Consider the following 20,726-nt stretch of genomic DNA (forward strand, 5'->3'; position numbering starts at 1 on the left):
CTGATTGATTGTTTCTTGGCAAAGGGACACTTAGCTCTCTGTGCTTCAATTTCTGTTCTTGAGACTTTGAAAATGTTCTAATATAGCAGCTAAATAGTTGTACCTTCATTTTATAACATGAACAATAGTTTTACTATTCACTTTTACTTTCAGTACTTTGAATTATCACCTTTATATTTCTCACCACAAATTAAGTAGAAATTCTCATCAGCTGTGATATCACATGATGGTTCATAGAAGTCTTTTTAAATCTATCAGAATTTAGACATGGCATCATCTACCACAGATTTTAAAACTGATGTTTACAGATCACAAAAATACAAAAGTGTGGTTTTATATTACCTGCTTTTCATTAATGCTGAATTCATGAATACTTTGTTTAGAAAGCATTGAATATGTGTTTTATGTAACCTTTTCTATTAGGTCATTCAGGATCCTGTTTTGCACCTTTGCAGGAGGCAGGTGAGCAGCTGAGCTGCAGAACTGCATGATTAAATAATAGGAAGCTTAAATACACACTGAGATTCTGCCTGTGTGATATTCAATGTACAAACTGAGATTCTGCCTGTGCGATATTCAATGTACAAACTGCTTTGTGTCACTGCCAACGTAAGAATAATGAGGTCTGGACACATTTCTAGGGCATTCATACATTTATATATGTTAGTTCTCTCATCACTGCTTTAGCTAAATAAACAGTGGCCTTTCAAATGGCAGAAGAATCCAGAAAGGAAGTAAAAAGCCACTGTAAAATAAAATAAGTATTTTACAGAATATTGCCCAGTTTTTGAAAAAAAAAAGCTTTTCCCTTTAACAACTGTGCCTGCAGCTTGAGTGGTGCCAGCAACAGTATTGAATCCAGGATTGAAATGCTGTTCCAACCTTTATGTGCAAGGGTCACTGTTGTGATTAAGATATTTCTGTGTGTTGATGAGGATATTGATGATATTGATACTGAAGGACTGCAGAAGCTCTGGTGATAGCAAACTTGGTTCAGACAGACACCTTTTTGTTGCTTTGCCAGCCTTGCACTTTTCACACTGTCAAAAAAACCCAAAACATATTGAAGCAGTAATTTTTCTACTGCATTCAAAGTGCATCCTTATTTTATAGCATGCAGTCTGCTGCTTTCTCCACTGGTTTGCTTCTCCAGGGAGTTGGTTCTGTGAGTGCATCACAATGCCCAGTGCAAATTCCCCACAATGAATGCACGGCCCTCAAGCAAGTGTTCACAGCAGCTCTCCAGTTTGCTGCCTCACTGTCATGTACTCAGTCCCTGCTGGTTTGTCTGTACTAAAATCCATTAACCCCAAATGGTTAGTCTTTTCAATTATTAATGCTTGAGATATATTTGTAATAATTTTGGTGTTATCATAGAGAAGGGAACCGTTTGGATTTATAATCTCACTGCAGTTCTCACTTGAAAGAAATGTCTTGTGCTGCATTCTAATTTATGATTCCAATAAAGTATTCCTCACCTGCACTTATGCCAGAAGAACACTGAGTTTTTGCTTTTCTGTGAGATTCTTCATGGTATCACAGAGCACAAATTTAAATGTCTTTTTATGTTCTGGAGACAGATTTATGGGAAGACAAATGGGTTGCCTTTTCTCAGGCAAAGCAGAGATGGTTTGGAACTTCCAAGAAGGTTCTCTGTGACCTTTCAGAGTATCCAGTGCCCAAAACTAATTCGTAATACCTTTGTCCATTCAATCTGCCTATTTTTTTCTTCTTGAGAAATACAATTTGAGAGTATTTGGCTGTCAGAAAAGGTGTTTCTTTCCCTTTCCTGTTGAAGGTAAAATCTCCAGAAATTTAGAATTATTTTACTTGGGTGATTCCGACTGGAAATAGTGTTTCAGATATTAGATGAATGTGAGGCCTTGACACAGAAAGGAATTTAAAAAAAAAATGCTAAGTCCTAAAGGTGCCACCCATAAGATAAATTATAAACCTCTATCAAATTGTGGGCAAATCAAGTGAATATATGCCTTCAGTAGTGAAAGAAAAAGCTGTCATCCTTTTGTAAATGGCATATTCAGCCTTGAAGCAAAATGTATAGGGCTTAAGAGAAATTTAAGCAGATTTAAAAGTGTCCTAGGTTTATAAAACACCCACCCTCCCACAGCCTTGTAGGTTTTACATGGTTACTGTATCCAGCCTTGACTACTTCAAATGTTGATGTTAAAAAAATTGCTTTTAGTAAACTCCTGCTTCAGGATGAACAGTAATTTCAGCTGTGTAATTCCAAAAAATGCTTTGCAGAGTAAGTTAAAAGCCATGGCTCTCCAAGGATCAGCAAGTGTCATCACAGAAGACATGATCAAAGACCAGGAGTCCGTGACAACAGACACAGGGCAGCCCGAGGAGACGCCCGGTGCTGCCGGGGCCGAGCACATGGAGAAGGAGGATGAGCTCCCACAGCAGGCAGAGGAGCTCTCCTTCAGTCTGGATGAACTCAATGTCACATCATCACCTGAGTCCTCCACTGCTTGTCCAAATCAAGACTATAATTTAGTGAATTCTCTACTAAACCTCACTAAAAGTCCTGTGAGTTGGTTTTTTTATTTGGTTTTTAGGGTTTTTTCCACTCTGTGTGATAAAATGAAATAGTTGGATGCTGTGTGAAGTGGGCAGAGGGAGTGAATAAACCCACTGTATTTTAGCTATAAAAAGTGAGAGTTTTTGCAGGCACTTTTTGTAAATTGGCAATTTTCTTTGTAAATTCAGATTAAAGTAAAAATACTGTTTTAGAAAATTAATACTAAGCTTGTTGATGATAATATAAGTGGGTCTTTTTTAAGAAACTTGTATAGGGTGCTGTATGTTTCACAGAAAAACTACACAGGATAATCAGAAGGTTAAATATATCACAAGAGAATGTTTTTAAAACTACTTTCAATTGTTCTGACTTAACCAAACCCACTCTCTTTGTAATAGCACTGAGCTATCTCTAGGAGTGGGTTTTCTTTTAAAAAAGCCTGTTGTATCTCTTACCCAGCTCAATCATCAGATTCAGACTTAGATTCTTTTAGAAAATTTAGAAGAGGTTTGGGTAAGCCTGTAATTGCTGCAGCAGTGCTGACAGCAGACAACCAAGTCTACCTCTGTACCTCATTATTGTTACATGAGTAGTTCACAGGATTTGGTATCTTGGTCTTAAGCTGACCTCCAGCTCTAGTTCTGTCAGCTGGAAGGTTGCAGCTGGCATTCTTGTATTTCACACAAAATCAGGTGATAATCATTATTTTGTAGCATCCAAATTCACTAGAGTTAATGGCTCAGAAGGCAACAAAAATCAATGTATTCAGTCACTGTGGGGGAGTGGAGAAGTTCTATTTGGTAGGTGTTTGCCTCTTGATTTCCAGTGGCCTTCATTCACCCTCTGATTAATTCTCCCATGCCCTTCTGCCAGGACGGCCGGATAGCAGTGAAGGCCTGTGAAGGTCTCATGCTTTTGGTGAGTTTGCCAGAACCAGCAGCTGCCAAGTGCCTGACTCAAAGCACTTGTTTATGTGAATTGTTGACAGACAGGCTGGCCACCCTCTACAAAGCCTTGCCTCAGTCACTGGATCCCTTAGACATTGAAACAGTGGAGGCAATTAACTGGGGGTAAGAATTTTATTTTTGTATTTAATACTCAAAGTGACTTTACACCTTTCCCTGAAAATAATTTGATAGGTAGATAATGTGTATAAAATACTCCCACACACACAGGCTAAAGCCTCAAGGGCAGAGCTGAGATAGAGCTGTAGCACAGTGGTGTACTTTAGGTGTCCAGTGTACCTGTGATTTCTGACATGGGGCCAGGTCTGCCTGCCAGTCCCTGGCAGAAATTCCTCAGGGGGCAAGTTTTTCCACTGGATTACATCAGCAGTTTCTTAGGATGTCACTGTAGTATCAAGTGTGGATTAATATTCTCATGCAGATATCAAGGATTTAGGAAGCATAAATTTCTCACTGTACACAGTGGGCATTGTAAGCTGCTCTGAGGGGCAGGAAGGGTCTATTTGTTAACAGGCTGTTGTTGCAAAATTTTTACAGAAAAAAAGAGGAAGGAAAGAGTTGCTGCATAAGTAATTAGCATGAAGCAGAATATACATGCCTGTTGTCCTAACTGCTTGTAATTTAGATTCTTAAAACATTTATCTTCCCCACTCTGCCTTCATTATTATGACTTGCTCCTGGTCTGTTAGTACTGAGACAAAAGAAGGCATTTGCAAAATGCGTAGCAAAATTTCTGATGGTTGGAGTTTGAAATTAGAAGGGGAAAACTCACACCTTTAAATTGTGAGATAAATAAACAGTGGAGTTTTTTACCAAAGAAAGTTGTGTATTTGTTATTCCTTACAGCCCTTAAATTGAGATAGATGTTTCTTTCCGAAAGATACACTCTAGTTCAAGTATACGCTGTGTGGTTTTAGTCAACTTGCCTGAGGTCACTTACAGAGTAGAGAAGAACAATTGCCTTCGTTTTATGGTTCTGTGACTACAGGACTTACTGATTCATTTTCTGTAGTCTGTGTATTCTGGGAGAACAGAGTTGGTGATCAGTTTTCCCTTCTGACTCTAGAAACACTTTTTCCTTCAGCATGCACTGAATATCTTTGTTGTGATGGCACTGCCAGATCATAGAGATCAGCAGAAAAGCATTTTTAATGTTCCCTTCATTACAAGTAGGTCATTAATTATTCTGTTAGGTTCAATAAGAAGGTAGTCTGAGATTCTTCAACTACTTGTAGACTAAATAAACATTTTTTTCTCTGTGTGCTCTAGTTTGGATTCCTACAGCCACAAAGAAGATGCATCTGCTTTTCCAGGGAAAAGAGCATTGATTTCGTTTCTTTCTTGGTTTGACTACTGTGATCAACTCATCAAAGAAGCACAAAAGGTTTGAAATGTGTTCAGATGATACAAATATATTCAGCAAATAAGTAGTTCCAGTTGTTTCCTAGCTTCTGAGTTTGAGGCACACCATTTTGTACTTTTGTTTCAGACGACTGCTGTTGCTATGGCAAAAGCTGTGCGGGAGCGATTCTTCATTGATGTTATGGAACCTCAGCTGATGCAAACGTGAGTAGCATCCTACAAGACACAGCAGAACAGAGTCTGAATCAAGCTGATTTTTGGGGAGTGGAAATCCACTCCATATCTGATATGAAAATGTTTCATTCAGTTCAGAGATTGGAATCCTCACATCAACTGCACTATTGCACCGCATTGTTCGTCAGGTGACTTCGGATGTGCTGCTGCAGGAACTGGTGTATTTCATCCTTGGAGAGCACAGAGAGCCAGAAACCCTGACAGACATCAACAGGCATCCATTGAGGCACAGGCTGATCGAGCACTGTGATCACATTTCTGATGAGGTGAGGGCTGATCTGACACAGGAGTGTCTGCTGGCCAGTTCTGGAGTCTGGAGAGTCTGTAAAGACACCGTTGTGAGGACTTCTCATATTTGTATCCAGTAACATTTTTCCCCAAGAAAGAGAATTCTGTCTCTTGGCCCTACAAAATCCCTTTAGAAAATGAAGTCAATCTGTTTTCTCCACATAGAAATATTTCCTTTTTTTTTTTTTTTTGCTAAAGATTTTTTTGTGAATTTGTGTGTCCACTATGCATATCCAGTCAGACTTGCTTGTCTGTAAGATATAGTGAACTGAGTTTTTGCAATTGCATTTTCATTTGTTGCTGTTATTTTCCATGTTGTGTCAGTTCTGTCTTATTATCATATAAGATACGGATAAAAAACTAAGTGTGCTTGGAGGATATATGCAATGCCAATTAAAAGATGATGTGATAACTTTAGGCTCTTTGCATACACTAAGCATCATTGAAACAATTTACTTCAGTAAAATCCCTCCTCAGAAGCTGCTTGCTTCATTTTTTCCATGAAACAACCTCAGCCTCTACTTTTTCAAATAAAAACCAAGCTTGCCTGAAATAAAAATTTGTGCTTTCTCATATCCATTTATTCAGTATGCTTACCTGCTCACACTGTCAGAATGAGTTATCTCTGTAAATCAGTTATCTTTGCAAAGCTAAGCACTCTCAAGCAGTCTTGAAAAATTGTCTTTGTATTGCCTAAAGTCAGTGTTCCTTTAAAAGCCTACATAACATCTCCATGTAAAAATCTTAGCCTGTAGATCTAGTTACAATATCCCAGTATTACTTTCTTTTTTTGGGTATTTATTGGTAACTTTAAGTCCTGTTGTGGGTCTCATTTGCACAATGATAATCATCTTCCACCATGGATCTAACTGTAGAACTTTAGAAAGCTAAATTTTGAGTTCTCTGTATGTTCTTTGTATTGTTATTTTGACAGATTTCAGAACAGGTATTTTAACAGAAAAAAACAAAAGCATTCCCATAGTGATTTTCAAATGTATGCGAACTCATCATCCATGTTCATACCACATGTAGCATCATAATTTCCTATTTTTTCTTATGATTTTGTCTCCTTCCATGATGTCAATAAGTAATTGCAGTGTTCTAGGATGGACAAAGCAGATAAAAGGCAAAAAGCACAAGGCAGCAGTGCATCAGTTTATTGAGTTTTTACTCTTTCTGTTGCAGATCAGCATAATGACTTTACGAATGTTTGAGCACCTTTTGCAAAAACCCAATGAGCACATCCTTTATAATTTGGTTCTGAGAAATTTGGAAGAAAGAAACTACATGGAATACAAGCCTCCCTGTCAAGAAGATAAAGATGTGGTAGAGAATGGACAGATTGCTGGAGCAGTGTAAGTTTCATTTTCAAGAGAAGTTTTCACAACAAGTAACTTGGATCCTTATTTTTAGAACAAAACAGGTTTTTTTTCAGTAATTGAAAGAAAAGTGAGCCTGGAGAGCACTTGAGAGCTCTATGTATTAATCCATATCCATAAAGTGATACAGAAATGCTTACATCAGCAACTTGGAAACTCTTAGAACAGGAACAGAAAATCTAAAATTACCACAAGTCTCTTTGCAGAACAATAAACACTCAGAGGTCTTCGTGTCTCAATTTATTTATGCATCTACCAAGCTTAAATCTATGCATATTTTATTGCAATCAGTGAGAATATTCTTGCAGTCAATAACTTCAGTGTTTTGCTTACATTTATGTTCCTAGTGATTTTTGATGGAAGAACATTTCTGAGGCACTACATAAAATAAATAAATAAAATACTGAGGCACTACATAAAATATATATGCTAGGTAACTCTTATCACTCAATGTTTTAGTGAAGGAGAGGTAAGGACTGGCCACACAAAACTATTTTAGTCATCTAGAATAATTTAAATATGTCCTGGAGTAGAACTCTCTCACATGACAAATATGACGAAAAAGTTTTAAGAGACTTGATGCAGTAATTTTGTCCAAGTCAAAAATGTCTCATCTGTTGTTCACATTGTTGGGTATTTGCAAAGGTTGGTACTTCTGCATATTAATTATGTAATACATTGTGGATATTGTTATGTTCTGGAACACATCCTCATTGTTCAGAGAAGAAAAACAGCCTGCCTTGTGACCCAGAGATTTTCCTGCCTTCCATAACATTTTGTGGATGATTATGTTTTTGTCTAATGTAATTTCACAGAGATCTGGAGGAAGATCCATTATTTACTGATCTGTCTCCAGATAACACATTGTCAACCCAGGAGTGGCTCAGTGCTTCTCCACCTGTCAGTCCAGAACATCCGAAAAATGATGGGAAGACTGAAGTTCATAAAATTGTAAATAGGTGAGTTGAAACAAAGACTTGAGGAAATGTCTGAATGTGTGGGTGTCTGCACACACTGTGCAAATTAAATGTGTACTCTGTAATGGATGTTATTCTGTGCCAGCTGGGAAAATTACTCCACAGAAGGAAATTGTGCCATTTTATCAGAAAGCTACTTCTGAAAGATTAGAGCTTGCATTAATTCAACATAAATGAGAAAAATAGAAGAACTTTGCAGCTAATGGTTGAATACTCAGAATTCACAATTATAAAAGACGCTTTTTGCAGAAATATTTGCTGTACTTAAATTGCTGTTACCGGACTTAACCTTCCTGGACAAGTCTGGGGAGTCTTGCCATAAAACTTTCAGGGGAAAAAACACCTTCAAACTTCCTTAGAACTTCAAAGTTCCATAAACACAGACATAAAATGAAATAACTGCCATGCTAGAGTTAACCTTCTGTTCCCTGAAAGTCAGGGGGCACCTGTGTCACCTGTGACATAGCTCAGTGCCTGTCAGACTCACTGCAAATTGGATATCACCAGGAGGACAAGCTCTGCTTTAAGCAACTTAGTGTTGGTAATTCTCTTAGGAACTAATATTAGGATGGGGGCTGTTTGCTCTGTCAATACTTGGTAGCAGAGCAGCACTGGTGTGTCAGTGCTGACCTATCTGCCTGCCCAGAAATAATCAAAGGTGTTAGCCAGAGGAAGCAAACAGCCCAGGGACAGCCAGGACACCGTGACATCATCACTTCTTGCCCTCTTTCCCCCTATTTATAGTTTATGGTGGACATGGTTTGGAGCAAAGATACAAAGAACATTCTCCTAAATTCACCTCGTGTAACCTGCATCAGGGAATAGAAATGTTTTCTGATTTGCAGTGTCCTGCAAATTTGTATTTTTTGAGATAAGATGAACTCCACATGGAAAGTCAGATACTACATATTTCTGTATATAAATTCTACAGGAGCATCCAGCAGTTCTTGGGGTATAATGAAGGCTGAAATTTGGAATCAGGGTCCAAAGATGGGGTTTTATCTTCTGTCCAGAAATTTCAATGGGTTTAATTTCTTTTTTTTAAAGTTACTAATATTATTCAGAATTTCCTGATGCATTTTACGTCAGATATTGATGAAGTAATAAGGACAGAGTGTTTGACTACACACCTGGCAAAGGCAATTATAGCTGTAACAAGGGACATTTATGTGCAGATAATCCTGGTGTGTCTTAGATGTTCATTTTTTTGCCACAACAAACTGGTAAATAAAACTACCTATGAAGTAGGTTAAGAAGAATTTTAACTGTAATTCTCCTTCTCTTTTGGCTCATTTATTCCCAAGTATATTTTCTTTTAGCTCTAGTAAGATGGAGTCTGACCTTTAGCAAATACTTGACCTATTTATGACTATTCCCTTTAATCTCCACTCTGTCTGCTGATTCTCAGAAAATGCTTCCACTGATGACTTTGCCTCTCATGCCAGATACAAAAGTTCTCAAGTGTATACCTTGTTATTACCTATAGTAGTTGGAATAGGTAGGTTTAAATAGATTTGGTGTTCTCTGTTCTTCACATAAAGTTCTGGTAGAGTGTGTGGATTAATTGGCCAGACAGTTCAGCATTGTGTGTACTCTGCTACAGATGATGAGGAAGTATTGATCTGGTGCTCTGTGGAATATAGTCATTAATGTACTTTTTTTCTCTTCAGTTTTCTCTGTCTTGTACCTGATGAAGCAAAGTCATCATACCATGTGGAGGGTACAGGTTATGATACTTACCTCAGAGATGCCCACAGACAAGTAAGTCAGTGAATTCTTCTTTAGTCCTTGAGAGTTTGAAATGCTGGTGAGAATATACAAATGGTTCTGTAAATAGTCCTATTAAATGCATCTTTTGGTAATGGAAGATGGGAAAATTCAATTTTCATTTTTAATGAAAACTTACCTTTGGAGATCTTTTGATGATGAATTCACCTTGTATTGCACTAGTGGGAATAATGGATGACATTAAATGCATTAATATTCATATAACAAATACAGTGAGAGAAAACCTGAACTGCAGATAGATTCTTAATTTGCTTCTGCATTTATCTGCATTCTCTTGGAGAATTGCCTGCCAAGCTGTTTGAAAGAACTAAGAGAAATTAAAATGCTGCATAGGAGTTATGCAATCTGGGACTTTGCAAATAAAGGCTCATCTCAGGGAATGCACAGCCTAAGGCATTCAGGTTTGAAGTTGGGAGGTGGGGTAGGCAGGGAAAGCTTTATGATTTACTGTTTAAAAATAAATGCAAGTTTTGCCTTTACAACCATAGTTTCCTTGGTCAGAGGACAGTCACTGTTTGCAGCTTTCTTATTGAAACCCTGGGAATCTTCTAGAATAGAAAAATTTATGCAAAGGAACAGAGTAAGTGAGAGCTGTATTTAGTAGGTAATTCAAAAATTCCATAACCTTGGAATTACATTATCAGCTGCTAAAGATGGGACACTGGATTTCTGTATTTATATTGCTTCATCTGTAGTCTCTCCTAAAAAGAAAGGGAATAGAAAAGTAGAGAATAAGGAAACAAAGGTTGATGTAAAATTCCCCTATGTTGTATTCTTGGATGCTAGAAACCACTTATCATCTTCGTCTTTCATTCATGTCTTGGGGAAAAGAGTGTACTGGGAGCTATTAGAGAGCAGAATTGGTTTCTGTCACTCCTGACGATGATATGGCTACTGTTAAAATATTTCCCCCCTAAGAGTAGCCCTGCCTGTTGCTGTTATTACATCCAAATAGCTGTTCTGCTTCCTTATTGCTATTCCTGGAAGCCTGCAGTAGTAGGTAAGCTACAATCAATGCAGAATTTTTGAGTCTGTTTGCTGATTCTTTTGCTTCTGTTTCTTCCTGTGTTCTTTATTTTCTCTGCTTCAACTTGTGCTCCTTTCAAGGTGTAATTCCTTGCAAGTGAGGCATCAGACAGCACAAAGCAAATAATGGGGCAAGGTAGAGAATGACTGCCAGGGGTGTTAGGAAACAAAGAGAGGGAAGAGGAAGCCCTGAAATACTTTTAGTTTGTATGTCCTGCATGTACACATGCCTTTCCTGTCCTGGGAATCAGAGAGCAGAATGGTTTGGATAGCAAGATTAGCTACACATAATGCAGTAGAAGTGTGGAAATCTACTCTCAAGAAGATGGTTAAGAATGCAATTCTGTTTCAAAAGAACCCTGATTAGGTTGTGTATTGTTGATATTGCTTTGTGTTTTGGCCCCAGCTGCTTTTTGGGAGCTCTGTTCTCCACTCACTGCTTCTCAAACCAGCCTAGTAGCAGGAATATCCCCAGAAAAATGAGGTGCCTGCTGATAATGTGGTTTTACTGATAATGTTTACTTTAGAATGACTGATCTTTTTGAGCTTAGATTTATAATTTAGCTACAGATTATGGTTTTAAGGTGTATGGACTATCAAAGGAAATGAAATGGTTTCCATGGAGATTGAAGTGTGTTTTCCTCCCTACTGTTTTGTAGTTCCGGGATTATTGTGTCATTTGCTTACGGTGGGAGTGGCCTGGATCTCCCAGGTCTTTGGAAAAGTGCAATTTGGAAGCGTCATTTTTTGAAGGACACTTCTTGAAAGTTCTGTTTGAAAGAATGGGGAGGATTCTTGATCAGGTAAGAAAAAACAAGTTAAGAATTCCATTTCTGATACTTTCATCACTTTTAAAGAGCTGATCGCCATCAGGTCCTGTGAACTCCCATCACTCTATTACAGACATATTATTGTGTAATGTGCCCTTCCCTGGTCATAAGCCTGACAAGAGCCATTTGCACATGTAAGTGCACAGGGAACATGTGCAGGAAGCCGGGAGTAGCCCCTAGATCAGCTCTGTGAGTGTTCATGGGAACACTCTGATATGAATCCGTGATACCAGAAAGCTTTGCAGAGGAGGTAGCTCTCACTAACCTCATTTCTGACAGAAGATAGCTCAGGCACACAAGTGAAGTAACTTGTTTCAAAGACCTCATGTACTAGACACTACCTTCTTCTCCTGCTATTACAAATTTCTGTGGAACTGACTGTACCCTAAGATTTTTTTTTAATTTCCTGAACTTCAAAATTTGCTGGGTTTAATCTTTTTAGCTACAGGGATTTTTTTTTTAGAATTTATCTGATATGGGGCCATTTAACTGAGTCTGCTGACACATGGACAGAAATAAAAGCTCTGTGTGAAGAAGCAGCTTTCTTTAATGCTCTCAATTAGTTGAATCACAACAGCAATCTGTCAGAACAATGCAGCACGTGTTACTCCTTTGTTTCCTTCTCCTCTTGTGAACACCAGATAATGCTCATACCTTCAAGGCTTCCTAATGAATTGGCTGACTCAAACAGCTCTAAAGACCTCCTACAGTTCAGCTAGGTAGGCAGTGAACAGATTTATGGAAGGAATTTTTGTCTCTCTCTGCAGAATAACTCTGCAATAATAACTCAAAATGTAGTGATCTCTTTTACCTGTAACATCTGTGGTCCAGGGGCTGAAAGCTTCATTTGTTAGGAGATTGGGATGAATCTATTGCTGGAGTGCCAAGTGCAGAAATAACTGCCACTGACTGGAAGAAATAAGTGCTTTCATTTCAAAAGATTTATGAGGCAACTTTGCAATGCAATAGTGTGTGGTAACAAGTTCAAGAATAAGATACCTAAATATTACTTATGTGGGCACATGTAGTCAGTGGAAGTTTTGTCAAAGCAGCCCCAGTAGTCCCTGGGGCTCTTAGGCTGAAAGGCAAGTAGGTGTCCCTTTCAGTGCAAAGTGAATCACTCAGCTTCCTCAACTCTGTGGACTGAAAGCTCCACTCAGGTGCCTGAGCTCAGCTATCTGTTGCCATTTTTGTGGTGTCCAAGATATTCCCAGAAGTTTGTGGTTCCAACACAGATCTTGCAGGATCCACCCTCTGTGGAACCATCCAGAGACCAGCAGATACTTGGGAGCTCTGAGATGGCAGGAGATGTTTGTGTGTGGGCAGTGTATGAAGTGTCAGATCTCTGGTGAGTCAGCTAATGAGAGCTTAGACATGTAGACATGGCTAAATGCATCTGTCTTAATCTGAGGCTGAATTCATCCAAATCTCTCAGATCTAAAAGGGGGAAGAATCTGTTCTCTTATTCTTCAGTGGGATGCTAACTTGAGAGCATAAAGATGAGAATTTGAGGTCATTGAATCCTCCTCAGTGTGACGATGACAGTGAGGGTATTACTGCCAATACGCAGTCAGAGATTAAATGAGGGCCCTGTAATCCACTTAGATCAGCAAGGTTGATTGACACAGAGGTGCACCAAAGGAATGTCTGTCCTTCTCATGTCAACTTAGTCTGTTCTGCCACTGAAGAAATGGAAGGAGGTTCTACTAGTTCGTAAATTCTGGGCTGAATTAAAATGTCAGCTTGTTTTCACTGGGATGACAAAATCAAAGACAAAAAAAAGTTTTGAAATATAAAGAAGCCATGGTGAAAATGCTTGCTTTTATGGAAATAAGTTTCTTACTAGAATGGTCAAATCCTTTAAACTAGGCACTTTTTTTCCTGGAAATTTAGGTACTGTTTTATTCCTTATGACTGATAAGCATTTTCCAGCATCTGACAGTGTTGCCTCTCCCATTTGATTGATTTGGGGAAGGGAGGTAGACAAGAAGCTCATAATTTACTGCTGCTTTCCCAGCCCAGAACTGGTCCCATCTCCCATGGGTTGCTGCCACAAAATGGCCAGGCCTTCTGCAGTGGTTCTTTCCCAGGAAAAAATAAAGTAGAAGAGAAATAACATATTAGCTGTAAACATGGATTTGTCTCTGGCAATTTCCTGAGCTCATATACTTTACAATTTCCCAGGAGAAGCAAGCAGATGTTTAATCTAGGCTGATTCCATGCTATTTCTTTAGCTGAAGAAATATTTTATGGGAAGAGAACTTGCCCTGCAATAAATAAGTGTGCAAAAGCTTCAAGTGGTTGTAGCAGCAATACAGCTAATAACATCTAATGCCCAACTGTCATATTCACAGCACTGCTGTTGTGATAAGCAGAGGTTGGGCCTGTCTTCTAATCTAACTTTTTATCTTTATGTATTCATAACCCTGTGTAAAAAGTTCTAGTAGTTAAATAAACATGAGGTGGATGAAAAGAAGCCAGCATGAAAATAACTAAGCACTGTGTTTCCCTCTTTTTGCAGCCCTATGATGTAAATTTACAAGTTACTTCAGTGTTGTCCAAACTGTCCCTGTTTCCCCATCCTCACATACACGAATACCTTTTGGATCCTTATGTCAACCTCGCCTCTGGCTGCAAGTCTCTCTTCTCTGTGATTGTCCGGGTGAGTAAACACAGCAATAATTACACACTTACACAGCAATAAGTACAGCAGTAATATGTTTTAATAACTTTGTCATTCGTGGTAGTAGTTGCTGGGTATTTTAATTTGGTAAATGTTTGTCATTGAAAGCTGATTTCGAATCAAGATTGGGCCTACATGGGTATCTCTGCACATACTCTTTTTTCTTTCTGATGAATGGTGTTCTTGACAGTTAAGTCCTGGATTTATCAAAAGTCCCCTTCTTCTTCTCCAGTTCCATCTCTTCCTGCCAGACTTGCATCCTAGAAGTGCTGGCTGGGTGCCTGTCACTGCAGTGTCCTCAGTCAGAGCCCCTCGCTTACCCCATGCACCAGCTGTTATTAAGCTGGTCAGGAGCCTGTTAATGATGCTTGCCCAATAGTAACAGAGGGCTTGGCTCCCTTTCTCCCAGCAGCCCTCCCTGTTCCAAAATACAGCCTTCACTCTCTCCCCTTGTGCTTTCCCTAGGCCCAGGAATTCACTGGTTGATTGTCTATATCAACATTTTAAAAGACAAATTAATCATTGATGTAATTAAAATAAGTAATGCTATTTGTGACAAGAGCAAGTAAGGCTTTTGTATTTCTTTACTTTCTGCACTCACTCACCCTCTTTTTGGGCAGAGCAGCCTCCCTGCAGGCTGTTCTGTGAGCCTGTGAGGATGCTGCAGTGGGCACTGAGGCTGCCATTGAACCTTGCTGCCAGGCACTCTGCAGAGGTGTTCACTTTGTGTTGATGGTCTGCACTCTACAGGTCGTCGGAGACCTCATGGTTAGAATCCAGCGCATCCCAGATTTCACTCCCAAACTTCTGCTGGTCAGAAAACGCCTGCTGGGCTTGGAGCCAGAGGGGCCCATGTGAGTAAACACATTGCACGTTCTCTGAGACGCGTGGCTGGGTTTGTGTGTGCCAGTCCTGATTCCCTGCAATTCTCTTCCCGTCTCAGCATTGACCACATGACGTTACTAGAGGGCGTGATTGTGCTGGAGGAGTTCTGCAAGGAGCTGGCCGCGATCGCCTTTGTCAAGTACCACACCTCAGCCACGCCCTGAGCAGCCCGGGCCAGCCACCCCCGGAGGCCACCGACAGCAGCCAGGGACAAGGGGGTGCCTCCCGGCACAAAAGGGGATGTTGGGAAGACAAGTCGCTTTCACCAGATGTTGCAAATGGACTTAGAACATGAGCAAAGGCATTTGGGGAGAAACCAACAGGCAGCATTTCTAGACACTGTGTGAAGAGCTGCAAAAGCTGCATGAAGAACCACAGCCATCAGACCTTGGTTATTCTGATGACAATGTTTAGAGAGTTTGGGCTCTTGTATGTCCTGGAGCTCACGTGCACCAATTTGCTCTTTGTGACCATATTACTTTTAAAAAAGCAAATTAATTTTATAACATTTTTATGTGTTAATTCTTCTTCTTTTCAGTTGGATTGTATGAAAGAAAAACACACCTATAGTTGCAACCTATGTTATTAAAAATGAAGAAGTTAAAAAAAATCCACCAATCCATATACAACTGTTAATGAGGGATCATTTTGCTTTTGGTAGATCTTAAGTATAACTCTCAGCTTGATTCCTCATTGGTTTACTCCAAGAAATCTATCAGTCTAAGATCAATACTAAAGAAATGAATCCTGATTTGGCATCACATCCATAACAAATATATCTGAAGTGTACATGTTTGTGGCATGTTTGTCTCTGTCATTCCAAGTGATTGGTCTCCAGGTCATTCATGTAACTAGATTTGCTTTAGTTTTTTACATAGGAACTCTAGTTGTTTGACTCATGTCACCTTTACATTATAGGTTAATTATAGGTCATCAGTAGTTGTTGCTGAAACAGTATTTTTAATTTCTTTTAAATTGGTATTAGTCTGAATTGGTTTAAGAATCTTTTGTGCCTTGAAAATCGGCAGCATAAACATTCTGTTCTTTTGAGAGCCATTTTTATTGCTTATCTAACCCTCACAGTGATGCCAACTCACTTAAAGCATTGATAACTTATTTAGGACCAAAATTTGCACCTGCTTTTCAGAGTGCTGGGATGCAGGAATGCCTCTCATTGACTCCTTTTCCCTGAGAATGCCATCAGCCGGGGCAGGCACTGGCATTGCAAGCAGAGGCCATTTCAGGGTGCTTTGCTTCTGCCCTCCAGAGGGTCCTCACTGCCAGATGCTGTGCTGGACCTTGCAGTCACACCCAGTGACCTGTCCTGCTCCCCACACTCGTGGCTAGGACCCCTTTCCCCTCCTTTGAGCAAGGCCAGGTAGAGCTCAGCTCCTTCTGTTTACATTGTCTTTCCTCCTCTCCTGCCCCCTGTTTGCACAGCTAATGCCCATTTCAGATGTCATTGCTCATATGCAAACATGGACTAATTTATTCAGTCACTAGAACTCCTCTGGATTTACATGACTGTACCTAGAATCAGATTCTGCTCTTTATCTATGCCTTTGAGGTCTTGTTTTTTAATATTTATGGAAGCTGGATGTTAAGAGTCCTTCTTAGTTAGCAGGTTAATTAGAGCAGTGTCACCGTTAATGGGCTAAATTTATTCTTGTCACCAGTGAAGAGCATCCTGCTGTAAAAGCTTCCAGTACAGGTTCAGCTGGAGAAAGCAGTTCTGGAACTGGGGAAATGTTTTGGTAGGTAAAATCTGTATTCAGTGGCTCCCTGTACTGGGACACATTTCTCTGGCAAACAAAAGCATGTTTTACCTCTTCACCTGTTGGGTTTTTTCTGCATTTAGCTGCAAAGTATTTTCAGGTCCAAGTAGCATAGTAGGACAAAATTTGAAAAAATTACACTTCATTTTTCTTCTTGAGAAACATACCTTGAATATAGCAAATAATTAGTGATCTGCATTGCAGACAGTCCACATTAGGAGTTTACTTAATACCTGACACATGGTTTAGAACATGTTGATGTCTATGCAGAGTGATGTTTAATGCATACATTTGTTATTTATAAGGTCCCAATTCAGCAAAACAGTTAAACATAAGCTTAATTTCGAGTATTGTTTCCTCAAATCACAATCTTTTTATGTGTACAAAGTTAAGCAGTCAAGCAGAAATGCTGATGCTTTACTGAATTTGGGTCTTTGTTGGTTTTGCTTGAGCTTAATTACTTTTTCCTCAAATCATCTAATTTTTTTTAAGCATATGATCCAGAATACTTCTAATGTCCCAATTTCAGTGGAAACTGGAAGTGATAATACTGCTATAAAGGAATGTGAGTGAAATGTTAAACAAAACTTGAACAAGCATTCCAAGTAATGTAAGAATTGATAAAGCCATTCAAGAGTTGCCTGATGTCAAATGAAAGCATTAACATCACTTTCTTTGTTTGGCTGTTTTCAGTGGTAACTGAACTCATTACCCTGAAAGGCTGCAGCCTCTGTGGTGTTCTAATGCAAAACACTGCAGAGCTGCAAACACAGCTCCTTAAGCTTGTCCATGAGAAAAATAAGTAGATAGAACTATGATCACCCTTAAATTCAGGCTAGGATTGTTCAGTCTCCAGTGACATTAGTGATGTTCTCTTGGAAGCCAAATGTTACTTAGTTGATAAATCTCTAAGACATGGATCCATCCTCACACAACTGAAGCAATCCTTAAAGTTGCTTTAGCCTAAACTGCTTTTGTGAGTGCTGCCTACAAACCCTTATTATCATACCTGATGACAATGACCTTTATTTTTGTAAAAGTGCTTTAATCTTTCTTAAGAGATGGAGCTCATTTAATTATTTTTGTGGAGATATTTTTCATGCACTTTTTTTTTTAATGATTAGAAGTTAGTTCAGGTCCACGTTTTCACCTTTTTGATCTATGCATGTCATTGAGGAGCCCATTTTGTTTCTGTGTGCATGTGTTTGTATGTGGTTATTTATTACTTGGAGAGGGCCACCAGAGAAAATACTTGGCCTGAAGAGTTCATGGCTTGTGCAGAACCTCCAGGTGTCAGTGGGCAAAAAAAGTGCTCATCACCTTAGAGAATGGGGCCACTTGGTATTAGATAGAAATACTTGAGATGGGATAGAATAATTTTTTATTTCAAAAAGCAGATCCAAACCACATTCTAATCCTGATGCACATGTGTGTAAATAGAAGCATTGTTTTATTTTTTTTTCATTTATAGTATGTATTTGATTTAGCCTCTGATTTAGAAATTTTTGTAATAAGCCATGTGCTAGCTCTGGTAGAACAAGTTTGTCCTTAGGTTCTCCTATGACTGTAATATTCCTGGTATTCAGATTCTGTCTGTGTAATGTTCTTACTCTATATTTGTCTGTGCAATATAAAAGCTGTGACTTGATGCACAGCTTGAGTCTGGTTGTACATCACCTATGTATATATATACATATATATATATAAAAGGACCAGAATCCCAAGCTTGCTTACACTATGATTAGTGTAAAGATTGCCACACTTCATTTTACAGGGCACAAATAATCATGGAATGGCTTTGTAAGTGCATGGTAATTTCTACCATAACCTGCTGTGCTATCTCACAGGTGACATTTTATTAGTGCTCTTTGTCTTGCTAGAAGAAATACTAACCTGAAGGACTTGGTGAGATTAAAGGGTCCTGGAGTAGACCTGGGGCTACATGGAAAATCCATATCTGATATTGCATATCATACAGGGTTTTCAAACCATGTCCTCAATGCTTTCTGTGCCCTGTAAAATAGTGTAATTATATAAAATATATACTCCTTGTTTTGCCTCCTGCCTTGTTTACATTAAACAGAGGATATTCAGTAAAAATTTTCTAATAAACTTTGTGTAGGTCACTTACTAACAGTGTTACCAAGGTTTCACAGATGTGGGAATTTCCAATGAGGAATTGTTGAAACAGCCACATTACCAGACATACAATATTAAGTTTTATGAAGGAGGTTGTGATAAAACTCAGCTTTTTGTGCTAAAAAATGCATGGAGGATTAAAAGGGATATTCTCAAAATAAATTAATTTCAGTGAAGCAACTGCTTCTATTATTACAGAATCCGTAATAATTTTTGTATGGGTGACCTTGAGATAGAATATGTTTTAACATGTTACATCATGCCTTTGATCCTGAAGTCCTCATTTATTTTGAGTCTGTCACTGCAGCATCTTCTGGGATAAATGTGTTCCTGTGCTGTGCTGTGCAGGGCATGGACTGAATCAGCATGCTCTTGCCCAGGAGAATGGGAAACCGAGGGAAATGGGCAGGCTGGAGCCATCCTGGGCACAGATCAACATCAGCTCCTTCCTGGGAGCCCTGATATCCTTCCACAAAGGCTGAAGCTGGTCAAGGCCTCGGTTTTCTATTGCATTTGAGTGCAAAGTGTGTCAGTCACAGCACTGGTTTGTTGGAGACAAATGTCATGGGGGTGAGTGAGCAGCGTTTCTTCCTTCTGGGCCTTTCAGTAAGGCTTTTATGTAAAGGGGTCTATATATGTTTTTATATACTTTTAAATGGTGTTTGTTGTGTGGTTTTTTCTACTTTTGGTTTCTTTCTAGTTTTCATCAGCCTTTTAAAAATCTTGTTACTCTGTAGGATCCCCTCTGAGGACTGCACTTGGATTTTAAGCTGTTCCTTCTTGGTATTTAACATCTGCAAGTGCTCTTACATCTTTAATAAGAACAGTGCTACAGCAAGATGATGCACTTGACAGCTTTCATTTTAGGTCTCTGCATCTTTCTCCCATCCTCTTGGTCTCAGAGATTGTCATCTCCCACCCCAGATCATTTATCTGCTGTGCCTGCATGAGGCATTCAGAGATTTAGGGAGACTTTGCTGTCTCAAGCAGTGAGGAAGGTGTATCAAAATGGAATGCTTTGCATCTTATATTTTTTCCTTACTTTGATATTCTTGAAATGACTGAGTTATTGAAGCATGGTTATCTTATGGCACTTGCATTCTGATACAAGATTTTGTGGCTGTACATCCTATTGGGGGAAAAAAAAAGTGCTGTCAGTGTGTGGCCTCTACTTCATATTCATTAACTCATTGTACAGATTATCAGCCAGAGTTCTCAGTGTAGATACAAGTAGCACAGGATCTACTGATTTTGTTAACCTTTAAATATCAGCAGAGCTGGTGCTGTCAAAGCCTCAAGGATTTTGCTGGTTTGGTATGTGATCCAATTGGATTAAAGTGGATTAATGCTCAGTGAAGTGAATCTGTCCCAGCTTGTATGAGCCCTTTCAGCCTGAGCCATGTGTTCCTGGTGCATCTTTTATCAGCTGAGGCTCCCTTTGAATGCTGAGAGAAAGAACTGAAGAGCAGTTCAGGAATCAAGTGAAGCATATGGTGGATTAAAATTTTCAGGTGTCATAAGCTTCTTGGAAATGCCAAAAAGAGAGTGTGAAATTTTAAATTTTACATGTTTTGACTGGTTGCCTTTGGAGTTAGATGAGGGCCTTTGGAGTCAGGTCTGTGAGGATAAAATCTTGGAACATGGTGTCTCACTGGGCTACTTGATTGCCCTTGCTAGGATGGCACATCCATTCTCAACTATGCTTCATTTAATTCCTGCTGATTATTGCAATTAATGCTGCTGCTGGTATAAAATCTGCCACAACAGTGCTGTGGAACTCACAACTTTGCCAGTGTCTTGGAACGTTGACAAAAAAAGTAGATAGATCTTGCTAGCTTTGCCTTTCTGCTCTG

The 20,726-nt window shown here is 39.1% G+C and overlaps 1 protein-coding gene across 2 annotated transcripts in view; it reads left to right on the forward strand.

Annotated features, from left to right (window-relative positions):
* The window catches only part of FHIP2A (FHF complex subunit HOOK interacting protein 2A), a 33,931-nt gene extending 14,882 nt beyond the window's left edge, over window positions 1-19,049 (forward strand). The window contains exons 6-18 of one of the 2 annotated variants that reach the window (XM_036385445.2): window positions 424-462; window positions 2,266-2,550; window positions 3,416-3,612; window positions 4,777-4,891; window positions 4,997-5,073; window positions 5,177-5,369; window positions 6,577-6,746; window positions 7,586-7,729; window positions 9,418-9,508; window positions 11,221-11,364; window positions 13,913-14,053; window positions 14,825-14,928; window positions 15,018-19,049. In XM_036385445.2, coding sequence (XP_036241338.1) covers window positions 424-462; window positions 2,266-2,550; window positions 3,416-3,612; window positions 4,777-4,891; window positions 4,997-5,073; window positions 5,177-5,369; window positions 6,577-6,746; window positions 7,586-7,729; window positions 9,418-9,508; window positions 11,221-11,364; window positions 13,913-14,053; window positions 14,825-14,928; window positions 15,018-15,123 — 1,806 coding nt within the window. In that variant the 3' untranslated portion in view covers window positions 15,124-19,049. The remainder of the gene's footprint in view (window positions 1-423; window positions 463-2,265; window positions 2,551-3,415; window positions 3,613-4,776; window positions 4,892-4,996; window positions 5,074-5,176; window positions 5,370-6,576; window positions 6,747-7,585; window positions 7,730-9,417; window positions 9,509-11,220; window positions 11,365-13,912; window positions 14,054-14,824; window positions 14,929-15,017) is intronic. The other variant, XM_036385446.2, reaches the window with a different exon arrangement.
* The last annotated feature ends 1,677 nt before the right edge of the window (window positions 19,050-20,726 follow it).

Source organism: Molothrus ater, chromosome 8 (genome assembly GCF_012460135.2).
Source record: "Molothrus ater isolate BHLD 08-10-18 breed brown headed cowbird chromosome 8, BPBGC_Mater_1.1, whole genome shotgun sequence".
Lineage (NCBI taxonomy): Eukaryota > Metazoa > Chordata > Aves > Passeriformes > Icteridae > Molothrus > Molothrus ater.